This window comes from Callospermophilus lateralis, chromosome 8 (genome assembly GCF_048772815.1).
Source record: "Callospermophilus lateralis isolate mCalLat2 chromosome 8, mCalLat2.hap1, whole genome shotgun sequence".
Lineage (NCBI taxonomy): Eukaryota > Metazoa > Chordata > Mammalia > Rodentia > Sciuridae > Callospermophilus > Callospermophilus lateralis.
The window spans coordinates 83,865,705-83,889,028 of NC_135312.1; the positions used below are offsets into that span (position 1 = coordinate 83,865,705).

Consider the following 23,324-nt stretch of genomic DNA (forward strand, 5'->3'; position numbering starts at 1 on the left):
TTTTCATAACATACTCCCCCAAGCAATATAAAATTTTCTTGAGAGAATATAATGGGACCTTGCACTGGGGGACTCTTTTCACTGAAAATAAGAGAAACCCAATTTAAAATACCTTAAAGGTAGAGATTTATGGGCTCATTAGATTCCAAGAACAAGGCGATGTCTATGCAGTATGGAAGCAGCTAGATCTAGGTGCTCAAATAATGTGGCCAGGACTCTCCTTCCCTTCTTAGCCTGCTTCTTTCCACTTAGCCTCTCTCCCCATGGTAGTAAGAAGGCCAACAACAACTCAAATCCTGATAATGGAGAATGCAATGTAAGAACTAGTTTCACCTTTGAATCAGAATATAAGAATCTTTTTGCAAAGTCTCAAATCTGGAGGTAGAAACAGTCTTAAAAAGAGACAAACTTTGTAAACACCTTGGCAAAAGGAAAATTGTCACTGTCCATTGCAGGGAAGATAGGGCTTCCTCAGGAGCCACTGCTCCTCTGTAATTTAGTTTAGCGAAGCTCCAGGGGAGGAAAGGCAACTTTTTAAATAATAGCTTTATTGAGAGAGAATTCTTATACCATAAAATTCACCCTTTTAAAGTATATAATTAAGTGTTTTTGGTACATTCAGAGTTGTACGTTCATTACCATTGTCTGATTTTAGAACATTTTTATCACCTCACAAAAAAAGCTTCAGCAGGTCACTCACCGTATTCCCTTCCCAGACCTTCAAATGCCTATCTCCTTTCTGTCTCTGTGGATGTGCCTAGTCAGGACGTTTCACAGAAACAGAATCTTATGAAATGTGGCCCATTGTAATTAGCTTCTTTCACTTAGTATAATGCTGTCAAGGCTCATTCATATTAAAATGTGTCATTGTATCATTCCTTTTTAGGGCCAAATAATATTGTGCTTTATGGCTTATTTTCAAGTTTAATAGTTGATGGACATTTGGGCTATTTCTACTTTTTGACTCTTATGAGTAATGTCTCTCTGAACACTCAGGTATAAGTTCTTGTGTGGTCATCATTTTTCAATTCCCTTGGGTATAGTCCAAGTGAAACACCTTCCTTTACCATGGGGAGGAACCCGTATTTGAAGTGCTGGCCATCACAATTTTTCCTATTTTCTGACAATTAGTAGAGCCAGAGTGGACTTTCTGAGTCAGTCCATTTCATTAATTCACACCAAGCAAAGGACCCAGATTGAAGCTTTTTTTTTTTTTTTTTTTTTTTTTTGGTACTGGGGATTGAAGTGAGGGGAGCTTAACCACTAAGCCACTTTACCAGCCCTTTTCTAGATTTTATTTGGAGACAGGGTCTCACTAAGTTGCTTAGGGCCTCACTGAATTGCTGAGTCTGCCTTTGAACTCATGATCCTACTGCATCAGCTTCCTGAGCTGCTGGGATTACAGGAATGCACCACCATGCCTAGCTAGCTTAAAAAAATACACACACACACACACACACACACACACACACATACACACACATACATACAAGGGACAATAGGCAGGAAAGGATCATTGAGTTAAATGAAAATACAAAACAAAATAAAATCTGCATTTTCATTCTATATCACTCAGAGGTCAGTTCAAGAAATATTCTAAGTATATTCTCCAAATATAGAAGGATTTTCTTGAGAGAGAAACTTATATGCTATTAAAAGGGCTTAAGGGGGTCTGGGGCAGTGGCTCAAAGGTAGAGCGCTTGCAAAGCATGCATGGGGCACTAGGTTAGACCCTCAGCACCACATAAAAATAAAATGAAAGTATTATGTATACTTATAACTAAAAAAATAAATATTTTTTTTTTAAAAAGGACTAGAGAAATAGAAATGAGAGAGTCAGTGCCAATCTGCTGGTTCCAAGGTGACATATCCTTGTCTTTCTGATCCAGAAACTGAAAACTTACTAATTTGTCACCCAGAAATGAGAAAGCTATGAGAGTCATATCACAACTTCTTTGCTACACAGAGATGGTACATAGGGACATGGAGTGCAAAGGCTGCCAACTCATGTCTTCCCACACAACTGTCTTTCCCTGCACTGTCATGGAAAGAAGGTTGGGTTCTGCCTCTTCTCTCATTTCCTTCCAAATCTCATGAAAGTTCACATCATTGGTGGGACCTCAAACAGGTGAAGTGTGGGGAGTGCTGTGTTTGGCATTTTAGCCGTGCAATACAGAAGGATGGGACATAAACAATGTAGAAATGTTGTCTCCTGCCAGCGGGCAATATCTAGCACACCTTTAAATCACATAATCTAAATTGCTGTTAGTTCACAACATTTGGTCTATATATGTAGCCATGTTAACATTTAAAGGCTCTCCAGGTGGAATATCAGGACAAAACACGAATTGCTGGTTAGTTGACATTCTCTGCCCTATTTCTCTCGTCCTCCTCCATTATCCTCTCAACTCATTTTCTTCCCACTTGTCTTTTAAATCCATTTCTAATTTAAGATGACCAGAACATAAAATGTGATTTCTTATATGATTGATACTTTATAAATATTAGTTATGTGAATGAATGATTAAATGAATGAATGAAGACCATAAGATCAACTGTGATTGTTAATTTTATGTGACAATTTGACTGGACTTCAGGGTGTTCAAATTAAGTATCATTTCTAGTTTGTCTGTGAGGGAGTTTTTAGAAGAAGTTGGCACTTGAATCACTTCCTTGGTAGAGTAGATTGCCCTCTCCAACGTGGTAGCTCTATCTAATGCCTTAGGATCCTGAATAGAAGAAAAGATGGAAGAAAAGGAATATTCTACTTCCCCTTTTCTACCTGACTGCTTGACCTGAGACATCTCATCTCATCATTTCCTGTCTTTGAACTTGGATTAGCTCTTCTGGTTCTCAGACCTTCAGAGTCAAGCTGAATTATACCACTGACTTTCCCAGATCTCCTTGCTGATGGCTGATGGTAACTGGTCTGTCTCCATGATCACATGAGCCAATTCCTCACAATAAATATCGAGTGTGTGTGTGTGTGTGTGTGTGTGTGTGTACTAAAAGAATTTCCATTTATATATGTATATGTATTTATTTGATAAGTTGGAATCTGTTTTATTTACCATCTTCTTCAAACATATTTTCATTTAAAAATTTTGTTTCACAAAACAGAAGGATAAACCATCTTACTTCTTTATTTGTCCCTTAAATAATACATGGACTTTAAGTGCTAGTTCTGATTGGGGCAAGAATTTGAAGTTAGGATGTTAATCCCCATGAGTTTATTGGGGTTTTCTTGATGATTTATAAGGTTAATGTGTTTTTCCTTCTGAACTAATTTACAATAATATTTATAAAAAATTTGTCTGGAAGTGTTTTATTTTGTATCATTTTTGTCTTCAGTCTGCATTTGAATTTGCTAGTTGAGCTGTGTGAATTGAGAAGTGATAAGAAACAGTGGTAGCAAAATTCACAGTTTGGAGTACATGATTAGAGCGTATTGTTGTGTAAATAAAATAATTACTAAGATTTTGATTGTATCCCTGTGCTTCAATTTTTATCAAGCAATTCCTAAATTGCCCTGTACTTCCAAAGGTTACAAATAAATTTAGATTTGCTAGATATAGCACTTTGGGACATAGACATTTATCAAAAGATAAATGCCTATTGGACTTACATTGTGGATCTACTAGGCATCGAGTGCCACATTAAACATATTCTGGCCACCAGCTTCTATGAAATTGATGTCTTTAATCAAGTCATGCATATAAATTTGATCAGTGCTATTCTGTATGGATTAGGATCTAAGGATTTATATATAAAACTTAACTATAAGAAGATATATCCTCAGATATGCAGAGTCATGTTGGAGATGTCCATGAGTTTCCCCATTTTCACACTTAGATTGCTAGGTGAGGTCAAAGCTAAATTCTAATTCCATTTAGTTTTATGGAATAATCCACCTTTTCTCTTTCCTGAACAGTTTCCAATTATTTAGCTTTTTTCCTCTAAAATCCATGGAGCACAGTTAAGCACTATGTTCCCTCTAATTTCATAGCATATTTGAAGGAGCTTTGTAAAGAGTGGAGAAAGAAGAGAGAGTACCAAGCATGAAAAAAGGCAGGTTCCTGAATCATATTTGCAACTTGAAAAATTATTTGGGGAATGATGCTGACATGTTTACTCAAGAGTAAAATGACATCAAAAAACAATATTCTTTTCAAGGTAATAATTTAGATTTATTTTTAAAAAAGAAAGAAGAGTTCTCTTGTTGATTTTATAAGAGCAATGGCAACATTCAGCCATTTCTTTGGCTAATTCATGCAATCCTCGAGCAAAACTTAAGCCCAGGTTACTTTGGTAGGATTTAAAGTAGTAAGACATATGTGAATAAAATGATATTAGGTCTGTGTAACTCTGAATAATAAAATAAAGATTAAGATGGTAATATGTCCCTCAAGTACTGGTATTTAAACTTTAAAAATCAATCAGGAGAGAAGATTAAGTGGTGTTTCTTTGGTACTAAAAATGTAAAGCTAAGACCAAATTGTTCTATTTTCACAGATTTAAGATACAAAGAATGATATTTAAAGACATTAAAATGACTATTAAATTCTCTTCAGTTTGTAAAGAATCTCCTATGAAGTACACTTAGAAGAAATCCCTGAGTATATTAAATACTCTATTAGTATCTTCCTTCATAAACAAAGAGGAACAATTTAAAAGCTTTGCAAGACGTCAACACAGTACTTAGCAAAAGCAGTATCCATTCATAAGGCTCTCTCCTTAGTGCTTCTAAATTTAGACCATCAAATGCTTAATAGGAAAAACAACAACTTCACAAATTAAAAAAATATGACATTTGAACATATTAAATGTTATTTGATAAGTTAAAAAACCATTCTTTTATGGTCTCTGTATTTTGTTTTAGCCACTCAATATTGTTTTTCACTGTTTCCACCACTTGTTCCCTAGGTTTTTCTCCTGCTCCAGCTTCTGGATATTTTTCAAAAAAGCTCTGCATCTAGAAAAGACAGGGAAATAATTAGGAATGCCATTTTAATCTCAATTATTCTTCAAGAATTTCATTCACAAACTGGGTGTGCTTCCTTCCTACCTGGCTACTCAGTATCATTGCAAGGCACTGAGGTCTGCCTCTCCATTAGGAAGCATGACCTGCGGCTTTTGGACCCCTGCCAGCTTGCCAAGCCAAGAGGCTCTGACAGGGTGAGGAAGGAGGGCAGCATGCCAGTGGCTGGCATGCCCATTTCTGCTCCTGCTCACTTTTCTATTTTCTGTGCATTCCTCAGGTGTTACCTGGAAAATCTGGCCAGTGGAATGGTGGTTTTTATCTAGTTTCTCACTCCAAGGGTTTGGAGTATTTTAATGTGCTTTCAGTTCATTTATTTCAGTTCATTCATAAAAAAAGATCTCTGTTCAACTTGGTTCTATTCTCCTTTCTACCCTCCAAAACTCTCGCCAAAACCCAGTCATAGTAGTATTTTCCATTCAAAAAATAATCATTTTGTTTCTTAACATAAGCAAGAATTTTCAAATCTCAATAACTGAAATGTCAAATGATCTTTCTTTGTCCAATATTAATGGACACTTTTCCTCCCTGGAAACTCAGAAATTGGGGATTAGTTTTAAAATTCCAAAACAATGAATTCTGAATTGAATCAAACCTTGATCAGAGTTATAATTACCAGGAAAGGGGAAGCACACTGTTCAGGCTTTGGTGAACCTAAGGCTTCATATTTCTCAACTTTTAAAGTTTGTTTTTCAGTTTATAAAAAAAACATAGGTGTACATTTTATTAGATACAAGCATTCTCTTTCTGTCTTGTTTTATTTGAATGGAGATAATACCACTCCTATTTGAGAAAAAAGGTATAATTATATTCCTTTCTAGACAAGTAGAGAGGAATGTATCTTCATACCTGCCAGAGTTGTACTTCAGTGTTGAATGGCTCTGCTATAGTGACAATCCGGCCAAGGTTTCTGTTATTGAGTGTAAATCTGAAGAGAAAAGCAGAGGAATAAAAGGGAGTATAAGTGCCTGAGCTTTCAATCTTTTTCTAGAGATAAAGATTTCCTTTTTATTTTTTGTGTTTTTTTAAAGTAATTTTCAAAGAAAAAAAAAGTAATTTTCAAAGTAAGTTAAACACAGTAAGCAAACACATTTAACTGAAAATAGTTCTATTCAGGAGAAATACTTAGTAACTTCTGTGGGCTTTTGTTGTTGTTATTGTTTTGTTTTGTTTCTTTGTAGTCAGATTCACACCACTTCCTTAGATATGGTGGACTATTTGCTCTATTCTCAAATTAGGTACTTTTTTTCCTGCATACAGAAGCACTCAGCTAATGACCACATTTCTCAGCCTTCCTTGCAGCTAGGTGTAGACACTGGGCCCAGATCTTATCAATAGAGCAGAAACTCAGCTACTCCATGCATCTTCCTTCAGGAGCAGAACTTTGAACATAGGCTATTAACTCTGCTTTTGGAAGGCAGAGCTTTAGTAGCTATCTGCATTTTGGGGGTTATGATCTGTATGTTTTCAAAGTAATTTTCAAAGTAAGTTAAACACAGTAAGAAAACAAATTATGCTAAAAATAATTCTATTCAGGAGAAATTCTTAGTAATGTACTATAGATCTACATGATTTATAACAAGCTGGTTAAGCTAAGTACCAAAACAGAATTGTAAAGATGATATTCTATTCCTGTCATTCTTGCATAGTCTCTGGTTAAGAGCAAGATGCAGAAATTTTCTTACAGATCATAATATAAACAGGTATGACACAGGTACAGATATCACCATTAGTTACAGTGCAAGGAAGACAACCACAAAATTCTGTATAAAGCTAGAGCACTGGAATGTTGGGAAGGATACCGGAAAATTTATCAACATACAAAATAGTGGGAGAAATTTTAATCTTTAAAAATTATCACCTAGCAAAAGCAAAATCTATGAAGACAAAAACTGGTAAAGTTTGTTTTACACAAATTTAAAAAAGAATCTGCCATGAACAAATTTAAAAGTAAAAAATGAACTAGGGAAATAGAACAAATATTTTAATCATATAAAGAAACTTAGAAAGTGTAAGATGGTGAAATACGCTAATGTGACATTCGCAAAGGAATGAAAAGTTGGGCTGGGGATGTGGCTCAAGCGGTAACGCGCTTGCCTGGCATGCATGCAGCCAGGGTTCAATCCTCAGCATCACATACAAACAAACATGTTGTGTCCGCTGAAAAACTAAAAATAAATATTAAAAATTCTCTCTCCCTCTCTCTTTAAAAAAAAAAAGGAATGAAAAGTTGCCCCTGGGAAAAAGTTGAAAGAGTCTAGTATTCAATCATGATCTTTTGTATGGTAGGGCCAATGTGCACTCTTATTTACCATAGACACCACTGAATTTGATTCCATCACACATTTCATTCCTAATGTCATCAGTCATGATCCAAAATGTGCCTGTGTCTCTTGAACCTTCTGCCTAGCGTCTGGAACCATGTGGAACTGTCCCTTTGCTGGAAACACTATTTGTCAGTGAGATCCTGCTTATTTTCCCCCTTTCTTTGTTGTAGCAGCTTGGGAGAATGGAGTGCTCATGCTCCCCATTGCTGCTCCCAGACCATTATTCCTTCACTCCCTTTAAAGACTTCCCTCTGGTTACTTCCCCTCAAATACAATACCCTTTGGCACCTGGCTCCTCCAGGCTACCCCATCATGAGGTGATTTTACAGTGTTAGCTCCTTAGTTTCTTGACCTTATTTCCAATGATATATTCTCCACTCTTTTTCAGTCAACAAATTCCCATGATACCTTGTGATCATCCATAAGTAATTTGCACCTGAAGTTATTAATTTATGCACCTTCCATGACATAATCTACCTTTCAGTTTCTACTATGACCATTCTTGGATTTCTGCCCCCTTGGCTATCTGCACCCCTACTTTCTCCTGGACCATTAGATCTTCTTTATTTTCATTATAAATTCATGAATTCAAACTTTACTTAAATGGGCCCTCACACTGATGATGCTCCTACATCACCCTAGCCAACTCATTTACTTTCTCTCTGCATTACCTTTTTCAAAGATTTTTCACTCTCCCAACCTCTAAACTCTGCTTCTTCCCTCCTAAAGATATCCTTGCCTCTGCTCCACAGAGAAACATACAAATACACCTTTCTTTTCATATCTAGGCATTACCCTTGTCTCCTCACTTTCATCTTCCATTTCCAATCTACTACCAGGTTCTAAATGTTATTGTTGTCTCTTCATCATTACCATTACATCCATAGTCCAATCTGTCACTGGCTTTTGCTGGGACTATCAAAGCAGCTAACGGCTTTTCCCAGATCCCACTCTGGCCCCCATCTAGGTCTACCCTTCATCTTACCACCAGAGCTTCTTTTCAAAGTAAAATTCATCATTTCACTTTCTTACTTAAAAACCTTCAGTGACTCATCATTGCTTAGAACACAAGTCCAGTTTTTCACATGACTCTGCAAGTCTTGGTCTTTACTCTTCTCTCTCCTGAAAGGTCTTTATCCAGAAATGCTTCTCTTCCCATCTGCCTAATTCACTCCTGCACTTCCTCTGGCTCAACCATCATGTCCTTAGGGAAGCCCTTTCTTCCAACTTCTTTCCACTTGGTCTATTTGGTCTATAGCTATTTGCATTTTGCGGGTTATGATCTGTATGTTTTCAAAGTAATTTCCAAAGTAAGTTAAACACAGTAAAAAAAAAAAAAAAAAAACAAATTAAACTGAAAGTAATTCTATTCAGGAGAAATTCTTAGTAGTGTAGTATAGATCTACATGATCTATAACAAGCTGGTTAAGCTAAGTACCAAAACAGAATTGTAGAGATGATATTCTGTTTTTCCCTTTATATTATATTGGTACACCCTGAACTACTTCTATTGGTAGTTGTTACAATTTTAAGTACACATGCATTTGTATGATTCTTCACATATTACTGGTGTCTGATACTAAACTCTAAGCTCTATGAGGACAGAGAACGAGGTTTGCTTCTCCTAAATGTTCCATCCCCAATGCCAAACGTAATGCTTAGCACATGGTAGGTGCTCCATGTGACTTGTTGGATGGAAGATTTATAGTTTAAAATGAGATATTAGTTCTTATTTATTCAGTTACCAAGAATACTTAAAAATATCAATCTTGAATATTGGAAGGGTTGGAAAAATGGGCAATTGTTAGTGAAATTTTTCTGTATCATGATTCTACGATATTTATCAAAAACTCTAGAAATGGACACATGCTTTAACCCAGTAGTAATACTTCTAGTATTAACTGTATCCCAAAGTTATTGTCAGGGACATTTGAAAAGAACAAAGAAACTCAGTTTCAAAGGTATTGTTCACAATACATTATTTATAGTAGTCAGGGAACAATGACATTGTTTAAAAGATGGCTAAGTAAACTAAAATATATTAAAATACTGTTGGGTCCTTAAAAACAACATTCAAAAACCAACCTAAAGACATGAAGAGACATCCATAAGATACAGTGATATGTATAAAAAAATCAAATTATAAAGTCACATGTATAATTCCATTTCTATAAAATAAATAAATAACCATAGAAAATGACTAGAGGAAAAATGGTAATGTGACAACAAAATTATTTCTAGGTTATATTGCACTATAAAAGGCATTATGAACAAGATAAGAATGCTTATCTGCCTTTTGTAAAAAAAAGAAAAAAAATCAGTTCTCTAATAAGAGGGGATTTTAAGAAGAAAGACATACTGAGTTCCTGAAATGAGATTCAAAGTCTGCTACAATGCAGGTAATAAGAATTTGTCAATGACCTACAATTTCCATAGTACCTTTCTGTTTTGTTCTTAGTGACTAAACAATCAAAGAAAATATTTGAGAGCTAGCAATAAATAGATTAATAAAAATTACAAGTACCTGTGTAAATCTAGAAATGAGAGAATCAAATATGTTTATCCCAAGAAACCAATATCATATCAAGAATAGAAAGTCAGGGGAAATATGCTGGGTATTTATCATATTGGTTATTTTTTAAACTAAAATAAGGATTTAAAAATATTGTAAATAATTAGAAAATTATATAAAATTATCTTCTTGGGCTTAATATTTATGTAAGTATTACTGTGTTACCCCTAAGAAATTATTTTGATGCACACAGAACTTTTAATTAAGTTCTTATTAAATTCTGTTGTCTATGAGATAGTGTTTAGTTTCAGTCATGTTTGATCATGTTCTTTAAGCCAAAATTATTGACTTGATTTTTCATCTGTTGCCACAGACTAAAAACAGACTTTATTATACCATACTACTGACTTAGTAGTCAATCTTTAGAGACAGATGAACAATTACTCATTAGTCACAAGAATAGAAAAGGTAAAAATCTTATCATGAATAGGCAAAAGCAATGTGAAACACCTTAGTTGAGAGCTGGAGATATAATGTGGATGTCAGAAGGAAAAGAAATAAAATATCCACAATGCCACTAGTGAGTAGAATAGAAAAGAGTAAAGAAACAGCAGGATTGCTGTAGTTGGTATTTCTCACATGGCAGTCATTACCAAGTAGGTGGTGCCTCTGGATGACTTGAGAAAATGGGAAGGGAAAACAGAAGCTGTCTCCTAAGGTGAGGACTACAGGTGGTAAATTTGCACCAATCTTTACACATTTATTTGTTTTGCTTTGTTTTGTTTTGTTTTGTTTTGTTGGTATTGGGGATTGAACTCAGGGGTACTCAACCACTGAGCCACATCCCCAGCCCTATTTCGTATTTTATTTAGAGACTGGGTCTTACTGAGTTGCTTAGTGCCTTGCTTTTGCTGAGGCTGGCTTTGAATTTGTGATCCTCCTGCCTCAGCCTCCCAAGCTGTTAGGATTATAGGTATGCGCCACCGCACCCAGCTACACATTTATTTGAGGCATGTATTTATTTTACATTTTTTAAAAAATGCTTTTTTTTCATGAAAATTGCATTTAGAGGATCAGAACCAAGAATAGCAATATTTCTTCTACATGGGGCTTAAGAAATTCTTAAGAAGTTTGGAAAAGCGTCTCTTTCACTGACTTTGCTCTTCTCTTGTCCCATTTTAGAACTGCTGTTGTCAGGCTGGGGGTGTAGCTTAGTGATAGAATGTGTGATTTCCAAGCCTGAGGCCCTGGATTCAATTCCCACAACAAAAAAATCCTCAAACTTTCCTTCACCACTCCCACCACCTCCCCAAAACCCTGCTAATGTCAGTGAAGAACTATTCAGAACTATTTAAGGAACTATTTAGAATACAAGTGTAATTATCTGGTCAGAGGAGATATACATTATCACCCATATAACCTCAATAAGATATAGGGTTCTAAATTGAGCCCAGGTTCAGGAATTCTCGTTTAAGTTTCGAATATTGAGACCTAAATATGTGCCTGGCATTATCCTAGCAACTAGCACAATGAGAAGAATTATATTACCCAAACTAAAAATAATGCAATTTAGCCATCTCTTCAGATCTCAGAATCTTATAGATCGTTTGGAAACAATAATTTCCAGTAAAAAAAAAAAAAAAATTGTGGTTAAAATTCATTAGTATGTTGCTTACTTGGAAGGTAAATACCATTTTCTTTTACCTCTGAGGATGTGTTATTTCAGATATTGTATAGATGTCAGTAGAAGTACACCAAAGAGAAAAAGGAAGGAACTTGTAAATAATATCAAACAAAGACAACATAGACCATCATACCTGTTGACTAGGTACTCCCAGTTGAGCTGTATCCAATTCCACGCCATGCTCTTCCCATAGCTATTATAGGAGATATATCGAATGACTGTAAACACATCCTGAGTTTTAATAAGGTTTGGGTCCTTGAGCAAATCCAAATACCTAAGAGAAGTCAAACAAAAAATGTGCACTGTTAGCTAAATGCCAATACAGTATAACTGTTGTTCCTGCAATTCAGTAGTGAGTTAAATATGATAAATGATGAAACACAATTTAAAAAGGTTCAATATTTTTAACTGTTTTTAAAGATTAGCCCATGATTTTGAGAATTTGAGAAATATAAACTATAGGAACATTAAAAAATTAAATAATTGCCAGGTGTAGTGGTGCACACCTGTAATTCTAGCAATTAGGGAGATTGAGAGAGGAGGATTGTAAGTTCAAGGCCAGCTTCAACAACTGAGACATCTGAGTGAGAGGAGGAGGGAGGGGGAGAAGAAAGAACTGAGGATATGGCTTAGTGGTAAAGCACCCCAGGTTCAATTCCTAGTGCCTCCCCCCACAAAAATTTAAATTGTTTTAGAAATACTAAAAATAGAAAAAAAATAGTATTTTAATGATCAACCTTTAAAAATAAACGTATGGAGTTGAACATAAACACTTAACTCACTTATGTGTTATCCCACTAAATTTAAAAAAAGAAGTTAGTAAATTAAGATAAAATATTTATGCTCTTTTAAAAAAATGGTTAATAGTTTTATGCTCTTATTTGCTGTAGGAAAACGCAAAACTTGTTTGCTTTTCCCTAGATTATAAGAAACAATCTCCAAATGTAATCTATATGATTAGATTATTTGGCTCTAGTTATAGCATGATGCAAATACATGAACATAAATGACCAAATGGATACTTTTATTAAATTTATGCAGTGGTTGTACCTACAATTGTATTTCTCCCTGAGGCTCTACATAAGGGCATATTGGTATTAGAAGAGTGTTTCCAAAGAAGATCAGCACATATTTTATTCACTATGATGACATCTGAAAAATAGATATCTATTGCTGATAGAATTTTCATATTCTTCTAGTGTTGGGTTTCCATGGCCTCTTACCAATTGGCATGATTCATTCACATCTTTAGGGAAATAAAAGATAATAGCTAAACCAAGGGCTGAGTGTTCAATTTGAGTTGTGAGAAAGTTTCAGTAATCAGCCTATGTCAAAGAAAAAAGATAATTCTACATTTCTTTCATTTTTATTAATATGTCAAGAAACAACATACTTGACCTTAGATGTGTACCCTAATTGAGACTGGAGAAAACTCAAGCTTTAAAGGAAGTCCATGTCACATGGGAAACTGAACAACATCACTCTCTCCAGTCCTCTGAAGGTGGGCCTGCAGTTGAGGACCTACCTTTGGGCTAAGTCCATTATGGTATAGGTGACTGTCAGTGCATGTAGGCAGAGTGAGGTGAACATGTTAATGGGTGTAAGGTGATGTTCCTGGTTCCCTTAACTTGTGAACTTTATAGGGGAACCTAGGAGATTCTTCAGTCTAATAATAAGATATAGGATTGCCCAAAGGGCTGCTGGGAAAACAAAAAGGCCACACAGCACGGGTACTTTATGAACAGAAGAAAATGACCAGGAACACAGCTTTAGTGTCTGGAAAATGTACAGTGTTCCAGCAGGTAAAACATGATCTATAAAAACCCAGTGGACTCTGGTCCATGACCAAAATAGGTCAACACCTTAAGGCAAAACCAGGAAGGACCAGAATTCTCTTTCTCCATCACAACAAGATGACTTATGCCTCCCTGTATAGGAGGAACACGTGGAAGAAAAGGAACTTGAGAAGACTGGACATTTGTTCCAAGAGACCATTTAAATTAGAATTGTAGCTTAACAACTGATTTAAAAACTAGACTGGCAGACAAAATTAGTATCAGCTGTTCCCCATCTTACTGGCTCATCACTCAACAGCGTTCAAACTTTTGGAAATAATCAGAGAGCAAATAAAGATACTACCCTTTTTTGTACTTGCAGGAGGTAAACCTGTACTCATGAAATACAACATATTTATCATATGTGTCAGATAAGAAAGGAATTCTAGGAAAGCTTTTACTATAGCCTGAATTTTTCAGAGAGCCTTCTTTTGTTCTGTCATTATTAAAAACTGAAAGACTTTGTAGGTGGTTGAAGTGACACACTCAAATGTAGGACAACTGCCTTGATTTTTTTCTTTTTGATATTTAGTTTTTAGTTGTAGGTGGACACACAATATCTTTATTTCATTTTTATGTGGTGCTGTGATTGACACCAGTGCCTCATGCATGCTGGGCAGCGCTCTACCACTGACCACAACCCCAGCCTCCCCCCTACCCCGCTCCACGCCCCTCTCACCCCGCCATTGTCTCAATTAAAAAAAAAAAATGTTTACTGGGCTGGCATTGTAGCTCAGTGACATAGAAAACTTGCCTAGCATGCACAAGGCCCAGGATTTGATCCCCAGTACCACTTAAAAAAAAAATAAAATAAAAGCGGCTTACTAAGTCCACTAAAATGATCTTTTTTTTTTTAAGGTAGTACAGGTGTGGCAACTTGTCTTTTACCTTAGAAGGAATATCTCAACATGCAGGAAACCATTGAACTTCCTGGAACTGCACTGAAGTGCTGGGCTCCTAAAGTTTTGCACAATTTATCCTCTACCACTTGGCCCACAAGAGTCTTACTACAGCATCTAAAGTACTTTCTAATATATCCTTAGTAGATATAATAGCACAATGCTATGAAAGTCATGACAAGTATAATGTTTTGAGGGATGTTAGGATGATCAATTTCTTTTTAAATCTAAATTAAATTTATTTTAACTGATACATTAAGAACACAAAATTGTACATATTAATGGAGTACCTGTGATGTTAAAATGACTAGGTTCCTAATGGGCTACCTTATAGCAGAGAGTTGGAGAATTGGCACATATTTAAGGTAATGGAGGCATATTGCTGGCCCTGCTAGGCAAAAGCAAACCTCTCTTGTGGTCTTTTCAAACTGTATTGTTCTGTAGTTTACTGTTTATATTCTGCCTCTCCCAAGAAGCTGTAAGTTGCTCAAGGATAGATATTATGTTTTATTTATTTTTATTTCCATAATCTACATGTCTAGACCTACATAGAAGGGGCACTACAAGTGGTGGTAAAATGAATGACAGGTAACTCATACCACAAATGAGAAAAAAAAGTGAATTAAGGCACAAGCCAGTCAATTTGGAGCACAGGTGAACAGTGAGAAAATATTCATAGATGGGCTTCAAGCAGTCTTTGTACCTTCTGGGTATAATATAATAATGTAAATGTGTGTGTGTGTGTGTGTTCATGCATGTGTATATACACACGTGGGTACACACTGTGGCAGAACTCCTCTTTCTCTGATGATAGAGCCTAGTTTGGAAATCTTTAGATATCTTTGGTACCTAGGGAAGGCAGATCGTTACCATAACCCCAAAGATTTATGATTGGCCCAAATCAATTCAAGTCCATCCTATTCAGCAAATGAGCAAATGGTAGACAGGGAGTGTGACCCACATTGATTGCATCTCAATCTGTTCTGGATTATAAGGGGAGGTGAACACAACTGTTCTCTAATTATAAAGACAGAACCTTGTACAGATAAGTTCTTTTACTCCTTTCTTCCTCTACTGGACATCTTTGGTTATGACAACATGTTTGGAGCTTTGGAAGTCACAAGACATCCCACACCTTGAGCATGGCAGAACAGGAGCCTGGGTTCTGGATAAAAATATCACTGTACCCCACAGGAAACCTACCTCCAGAACATTTTCATATGAGACTACATTTCTTTATTTTGCTCAATCACAAGATGGATATTTTGTTTCTTACATGAAAAATGTTTTTTAATGGATTTTTTTGTGGAAAAAGACGTAATGCTTTCTTAATCAGAGTCTTAAAAGACTGTGACATATAAACTACTAAATACCATTAATATAAATGAAATGAAATCCCAACTTGGTCTAGGGGTTTTTCTCAGTGGTTGAGCACTTTCCCAGAATGTGTGAGGTCCTGGGTTTGATCCTTAGAACCACAAACACCAAAAACCCTAAAAAAATAAAAAAAAAATAAAAAAGACACTTACCTTGCCAAAAGAGTAACATTTTTCACTGATGCTAATCCATAGAGCAGTTTTTCTTTTTCTTGCGCTAATGAAGTTTTCTGGTATTGCTCTAGAGTATAGTTCCATGAAGCTTCATTTCCAGAGTTCTGCATTCCATACCGATAACCCAAAAGCCGGAGATTTACAGGAATGCTAGACAAGGAAGCAAGGTTTCAGAGATGTCAGTGGCTCATTTCTCAGTTTAAAGTCTTCTAGAAATAAAAACAAGGTGAATAGTCACCTCTTGCCTGTCCTTATCCAGTCCTCAAATGACTGGGAAGCATTCTTCAAGGCTTCTGGGTATCCCATCTTGCAGGCAAACCCTAACACAGAGGCACGGAGTAACCTTAGAAAATAGGCAAAACACAAAGCCAGGGTTTAAGCACTTCTCAACATGCCTTAAAACACACAAATACTAAATGAAGATTAATTTTCTTTTTTAAAGAGAGAGTGAGAGAGGGGAAGGAGAGAAAGAGAGAGAATTTTTTTTTTAATATTTATTTTTTAGTTTTCGGCGGACACAACATCTTTGTATGTGGTGCTGAGGATCGAACCCGGGCCGCACGCATGCCAGGCGAGCGCGCTACCGCTTGAGCCACATCCCCAGCCCCTAAATGAAGATTAATTTTTAAAAGGTGAAAAATTACTTTGTGAGGTGGTCGCCAGTATCATCCCATCCCAGAGAATCTGCAATGGGCTTCACTTGATCTTGGAAGTATTTCTGAAATAAAAACATCAGGTTATTACCATGATTTGCTACCTATCAACAGTCTCTCATTTATTGTAATCTGCAGTCCCCTGTTGTAAGCATTTTCCTATTAGTTTTGAAAACTCTGGGCCTGACTTTAGGAAAAGAATGTGTTCAGTTTTTTGTTTTTTTTTTTAAATCACATTACAATTTTGCTTCAATCATGGGGACATAAACCACCTTGGATATCTTTCTCTAATGTTTTATAAAACTTTGGGTAAGCCTTTTTTTTGGACGAGGAACTGAACCCAGAGGTGCTTAACCACTGAGCAACATCTCCAGTGCTTTCTATTTTTTGTTTTAAGACAGGTTCTTGCTAAGTTGCTTAAGGCCTCACTAAATTGCTTAGGTCAGCCTTGAACTTGTGACCCTTTTGCCTTAGCCTCCCAAGTTACTATGATTACAGGTGTGTGCCACCATGCCCAGGTGTTTTCTTTTGTTTGGTACTGGAATTTTAACCCAGGGGTCATTTACAATTGAGCTACTTCTCCAGCTCTTTTTTATTTTTTTATTTTGAGACAGTCTTGCTAAGTTGCCCAGATGACCTCAAACTTGTGATCCTCCTGCCTCAGACTCCCAAGTTGCTGGTATCACAGGTATGCACTACTATACCTGGCTGGGTAATTCTTTTTTAACCTCCATTTCTTAGTTAATATGTGAAATAAGTAGAAAACACCTGACACAGTTCTAGCATTAAGAAAGTTGTTCAAGTATTGATGAAATAATAAAAATAACTGATATTTAGGATTTACAGAGAACTTTCATATAATTTGATCCTCACAAAGGCAGATGAGTGTTGATGTTCCTATTGTTCAAAAGGAAGTTAAGATTTACAAATATTAAATTAATTGCCCAACGTCTTTCATTTAGTAAGTGAAAGAGCTAGAAATTCAAATTCAGATTTGGTTTAAAATTACAAGTGAACTACCAAAATGCCACAGACATAACAAAGCAATTTGGTATGACTATTTTACAACAAAATCCTTATGTGGAAATAACAGCCTCAAGAATAAGGAAATATTATATTTGGGGAAGAATATTCATTTTAACAGAGATAAATTCATTTAAGGTAAGATCCAGTTAGTATTTACAGTTTGAAATATTATAAATTTTAAATAAAATATTTATTATTGTATTTATTCTAATACTCAAATATATACCTTATGCAATATACAAAACTACACATACTGATATGCTTCAAATTGAAAAAGAATAGATAGCATCTCCTTAAGTTGATTAGTCAAGATTGCACTTTGTTTTGTTTTCACTTGTGAGGTAGCGATGATATGTCCCCTAGGAGCTTCTTCCCTCAGAAACCATCCTATTTTACTAATGACTAAAGGTTTATATTTTTATTATAGCAGCAACATCACCTCAATCATGGGGTATAGCTCTTTATCATCTTCAAACATGCTAATGATGTAAGTTACAGCTGAAATGGCTCTCTGCCATGGTAAAAAGTTCTCTTCCAGTTTGAGATACCGGGTCAAGTTCAGAGCCACATCATAACCCAGCAGTTGAGCTCTTAAAAACAAAACAAAACAAAACATGCACACATACATAACTAATTAGAAAACAGATTTTAGTTTACATTTGGCTAAAAGTACCAACATATGGGGGATCCCCAGTAACTCCATGTTAATGAGAATTCTTTTATTAATCAATTAAGAAATTGCACTTACTATTGAGGACCAATCCAAAGGTTTTTGTTCAAAATGATATAAGAGTGCGATAATAGAATGAAGAAAACATAACATTAAGATTGTACAGTTTAAAAAAAGTTACTATGGCAAAAATCCAGATGAAACCAAAGCCATTTTGATATGTGGTTAATAATGATGAATAAAAGCTTTTAAATTTTAAGTTCACAAACTGATTAGAATACATAAAGACTTCATTATAAGTGTATTTTATTGAAATTATTTACATTTAATATGAAGAAGAAACATGAAGGGCAGTACTAATCATGGATGCTTTAAACAAAGCATTAAAACTGAGCTTATATTTCCAGTTGTAACATCTCTTTTCTTATACATTTCCCAGTAATCTTCATAAATAAAAATGGACTTTTCTCTTCCAAAAAATTTGAAGGTTCTATTGACATTTCAAAGTTTAAAGAATCTAACTTCTCCTCTCCTCTAAGACATCTTATAACCTTTTGAAATCAATATTCTCAGGACTTGTTACACCTTTTAATTGTAGCCTAGATTTCCAAAAGAACATTAGATGGAAATTCTGTCTTTCCAAATCACATTTTGAAAGTTTAAATTAAAGATTGATTTTTTTTAATTATTGAATTTAGGATATTGACGCATTGAGTGCTATTATGTTTGAGATAATTTTAAAAATAAACAATAATGTAATTATGTATTGATTCCTCCCTTAAGAGTTTGCTTAGAAAATGTATGAGTATTGGAAAGATAGGAATATAGTTTGTTTTCATTTCAAAGATGTGATTCTTCTTCATATGTTCTCAGTTCCTGGTCTGATCTAGAAGGATTTCTACTCAAGAGCATTCAGTCTCCCTTAACAAAAGCATAAAGAATTTTGAGAAATGGAGTAGCTTATTATAAAGAATGTTTATTAACTAAGAAATTATAGAATTTTGTGTTGACATTTATGACTTAATTGAAAGTTTTCTAATGTTAGTGATTATATACTTTCTCAACTGGATACAGCAACATCTAGGTCTATCAATATTTTCTTGGGAAACTTCTAAAGAATAGTTGTCACTCTGAGGATCAAATTAGTGAAGTGGTTAAGAAAAAATTAGGAAGAATAATAGACTCTAGTCAGAAACCAAGTGGGCCACACATTTCTAGAAAGTGAAAAGATTCAGAGGAATGGGCTTGGTTACAAAAGCCAAGAGAATTGTCTAACTGTAGAAGGAGGAAAACCAAGGACCTAAAGGTCCTGACTAAATACGATATATTCAAGTTCTTTGAAAAATTAATATCCTAGTCTATTATTTTTATCCCAGTACACTTGATATGCAGTGGTTCTACTTTGGTATTGCTGATTTTCTTGATGTCTGAGTCACAGAACCAGAACACTGGATAGGGAGTGAATTGTTGCTGGTTGATAATAATTATATGGATAATACTTAAAGAATTAAAGTATTCATGGAAGGCTATGATTGTGGCTCAGTGGTACAGCGCTTGCCTAGCACACGTAAGGTACTGGGTTTGATCCTCAGCACCACATAAAAATAAGTAAATAAAATAAAGGTATTGTGTTCATCTGCAACTAAGTATACATACATACATATATTTAAAAGTATTAATTGAAGTTAAGCTTTGCCAGATTCCACCAGGAAACTTTGAATTGTAGGGGAGTGAGTCCAGCTTAAGGGAAGTCCAGCTGGTTGGTCTTTTGTATTTCTGAATTGACAACCAACTTTTCATTTTCCTCAAAGCACCTTACTTTGAAGTTTCCATTTACTGAATCAGAAGAGCAGTATCATTTAGAGCCAGAATTCTCAAATTTAAGCACACATTAGCAACACCTGGAAGGCTTATTAAATATATAACTGTTTGGCCCCACTCCCAGAGTTTCCGATTCAGTAGTTTTGGGGTAGGGCCCAAGAATTTGCATATCTCCTAAGTTTCCAGACAATACTGATATGGCTGATTGGGAACAAGTGTTAAGAATTTTTTTAAAATTTTAATTGGTGCATTATAATTATACATAATTGTGGGATTCATTATGCCATATTTGTACATATACATAATTTGACCAATCTCATTCCATAGTGCTTTCCCTTTCCCTCCTCTCCTCCCTCCCCCAATCTGCTTGCTCTACTCTAAAAATGTTTTTTAAGACAAAGACAGGCATGGTGGAGCATGCCTGTAATCCCAGCTGCCCGGGAGGCTGAGGCAGGAGGATCTCGAGTTCAAAGCCAGTCTGAGCAATTTAGGGAGGTCCTAAGCAACTTAGCAAGACCCTGTCTCAAAATAAAAAATAAAAAGGGCTGGAGATGTGGCTCAGTGGTTAAGCACTCCTGGGTTCGATCCTTGATACCAAAAAAGAAAGAAAGAAAGAAAGACAAACACACTCGGAGGGCCTGCGCCAGATTCCTTCATGGTGCTCTGTGGGTTCCTGGCTCTGCCTTCTCCAGAAAATAGCCCTTGGCCAAACACATCCATCTTGCCAAAGAAATTGTGCAACAGCCACCCGTTCCCAAGGGTTGTCAATTCAGAAATACAAAAGGTCAACCAGCTTCCCTCAAGTTGAACTTGCTCCCCTACAGTTCATAGCTTCCTGATAGAATCTGGCAAAGCCAGACTTCAGATGAGAGGACATCGTGGGCCCCGTTTTCCTCCTACCCTTTTCCTGCCCTCCTACCCCAAATCTCATGATTTGTAAAAGAACCTCCACTTCAGTCTCTCCTTCTATGGAACTCAACACCAGAAAACATTCTTACTCAATGTTGGGTTTCAAACCACTTTTGTTAAGTCAATTAAAAAAAAAAACAAAACAAAACTAGATTTGAAGGCCAGACTTGGTTGAGAATTTTCTTTCTTTCCCCACTTCCCCCTTACTTCCTTCCCTCCTATATTCTTTCCTTCCCTCCTCCCCTCCTTTCTCCTTCCTTTCTTTCAGGATTGAACTTAGGGGCATTCTACCTCTGAGCTACATCCCCAGCCCTTTTGTTTTTTTTTTTTTTATTTTGAGATAGGATCTCACTAATTTGCTGAGGCTAGCCTGGAATTTTTGATCCCCCTACATTAGCTTCCAAAATTGCTGGGATTACCGGTGGGTACCACTGTGCCCAGCCTGATTATTAAACATCAAGTTAATTTTTTTAACACCTCAATAGACCTGTGTAAGCTCTAATCCTTCCACAGGTACTTATCTGCTTAATTGTACATTTCTTCCCTCCTAAAGTTTCCGAGTGGGAAGGACACAGCTGTCACCAGCCTTGGTGGAGTCTGTTCCTCTCTTAATCCAGTTCTCTTCATATGTTGTAGAAGGAAACTGGGCCAGGTGTTAACTCAGGTATTTCCAGCTCTGCGGTGTGATTCTACATATAGTTTGCTTTTTAAATTAGTTTCACTTTCTTCCTTCCCATATTTCTTAAAAATTTTATGAGGTCATGGCTAAGGAGCTGAGGAATGCAAAAAAGGTCTTTTCTATAGTTTGAGCTATTTGCTTTATATCCATTTCCTGAGAGAAGTATTCAAGAGCTGTTCCCTTCATCTCAGAACAAAAAGAGCAATCTGCATTGTGTTGTGATGGGAATTAAATGATAAAGATACTGCAATTCATTGTAATTCTAACAGAGGCTAAGTTTGGGAAGAGGTCATGGTACACAGTGCATCTGGAGAGTTTCCCAGAAAAAAAAAATTCTAAATAATTCTGTTATGTTTAAAAATCCTTATCAGTCATCTTCTTTTACTACTTAGTCTCCCAGGGTGTACACAGTGCTTTTATACCTAGTAGGTGCTCAATGCATATTCATTAAATGAGCAAATCGCATATTGTAATGAAATGAAAAAATTAATCTATTACATATCTGGCAGATTAAACTTGAGAATTCACTAAAGAGCATCATATTCTACACCACCTATAAAGACTACAAATTCAGAATCACTTTTCTAAATGCATCTTATCTTTGCTGCTAATAATCAATAGTTGATGCATTTTGGTCAAGTAATACAATTTACTGAGCACTTTCTGACAGAAAAGTCAGATGGTGGGTGCTTTATGTCCATCTCATTTATTCCTCACAATAGCCTTATAAGTTCATCTCCATTTTACTAATAAGGAAATTGAACCAGAGAGAGGTTAGAAGACTTAAGTTTACATGAAATCAGGATTTTAATCAAGTTCAAAAGCCTGCTTTTTAACCTATTATTTCTTCATTGAAAAAATGCCAAGGTTTTCTGACTTCTAACATGCTGTCCAGGAAGTCCATGTAAAAAATACTTCTCCTCTGCCTTTTGCTGCTGTTATAGATCCTGCCAGCCATCCCTGTAGGCAATATTTATTGAGCATCAACTTTAACAGCCACATGCAGCCATGAGCTGGGTTTGGGTGCCTACCCTCATGAAACTTTTATTTCATGGGTGAAATGGACAACTAATAAATAATGTTGATTTAATTCTGTGGGAGAAGATGGGACCCAAAAGAGGAATACCCAACCCAGACAAAGAGCCATGGGAGGCTACGTAAGGAAGTCACATCTCATTCTCAATATCTTCCCCATATTTAGAGTGAAGTCACTACAAAGTTAGAGAAATAAAATGGGCTGTGTCTCCAACTTCTGCAAAGTATTGGAAACTTAATAAATACTTGTTGAACAAACAACCAGTGTTCAACTACCTGAAAAAAATTGAGAGTTACCATGGTTAAGAATCCTCTCTTCCCTTAATTTGTGTTGATTGTATTTTTCTACATGCAGATTACCTTCAGATCATGAGAAATAAAAAAGAGAGACAAATTTCTTAAATGGCTTCTTAATTCTGATAAATCGTGGCACACCATGGCTCCTTCCCCAATGACCTGAACAAGATTTGACAATTCTAGACAAGTTTTACAATGAGCTTGGGGTCATGAAACCAAATTAATAAAACACATTGGTTACCTTTTTATTAAATCAAATTGTGTAGGTACACTTTTGAGCCTTTGCAAATATCACTCCTAATTAGCCCAAGGACTCTGATCCAGAACAACCCATACTCAAAGTTAATAGGGTGTGTGGGTTTCTGTGTCTAAGTGATGGGCTAATATCA

The 23,324-nt window shown here is 35.8% G+C and overlaps 1 protein-coding gene across 1 annotated transcript in view; it reads right to left on the reverse strand.

Annotated features, from left to right (window-relative positions):
- Nucleotides 1-2,569: 2,569 nt before the first annotated feature.
- Enpep (glutamyl aminopeptidase) overlaps nucleotides 2,570-23,324 on the reverse strand; it is an 80,693-nt gene continuing 59,938 nt past the window's right edge. Inside the window, exons 14-20 of the mRNA XM_076864573.2 lie at nucleotides 17,964-18,114; nucleotides 16,490-16,563; nucleotides 16,084-16,188; nucleotides 15,825-15,995; nucleotides 11,695-11,835; nucleotides 5,888-5,966; nucleotides 2,570-4,972 (exon numbers count right to left, since the gene is read on the reverse strand). Of these exons, the coding sequence (XP_076720688.2) occupies nucleotides 4,820-4,972; nucleotides 5,888-5,966; nucleotides 11,695-11,835; nucleotides 15,825-15,995; nucleotides 16,084-16,188; nucleotides 16,490-16,563; nucleotides 17,964-18,114 (874 nt within the window). The 3' untranslated portion in view covers nucleotides 2,570-4,819. The remainder of the gene's footprint in view (nucleotides 4,973-5,887; nucleotides 5,967-11,694; nucleotides 11,836-15,824; nucleotides 15,996-16,083; nucleotides 16,189-16,489; nucleotides 16,564-17,963; nucleotides 18,115-23,324) is intronic.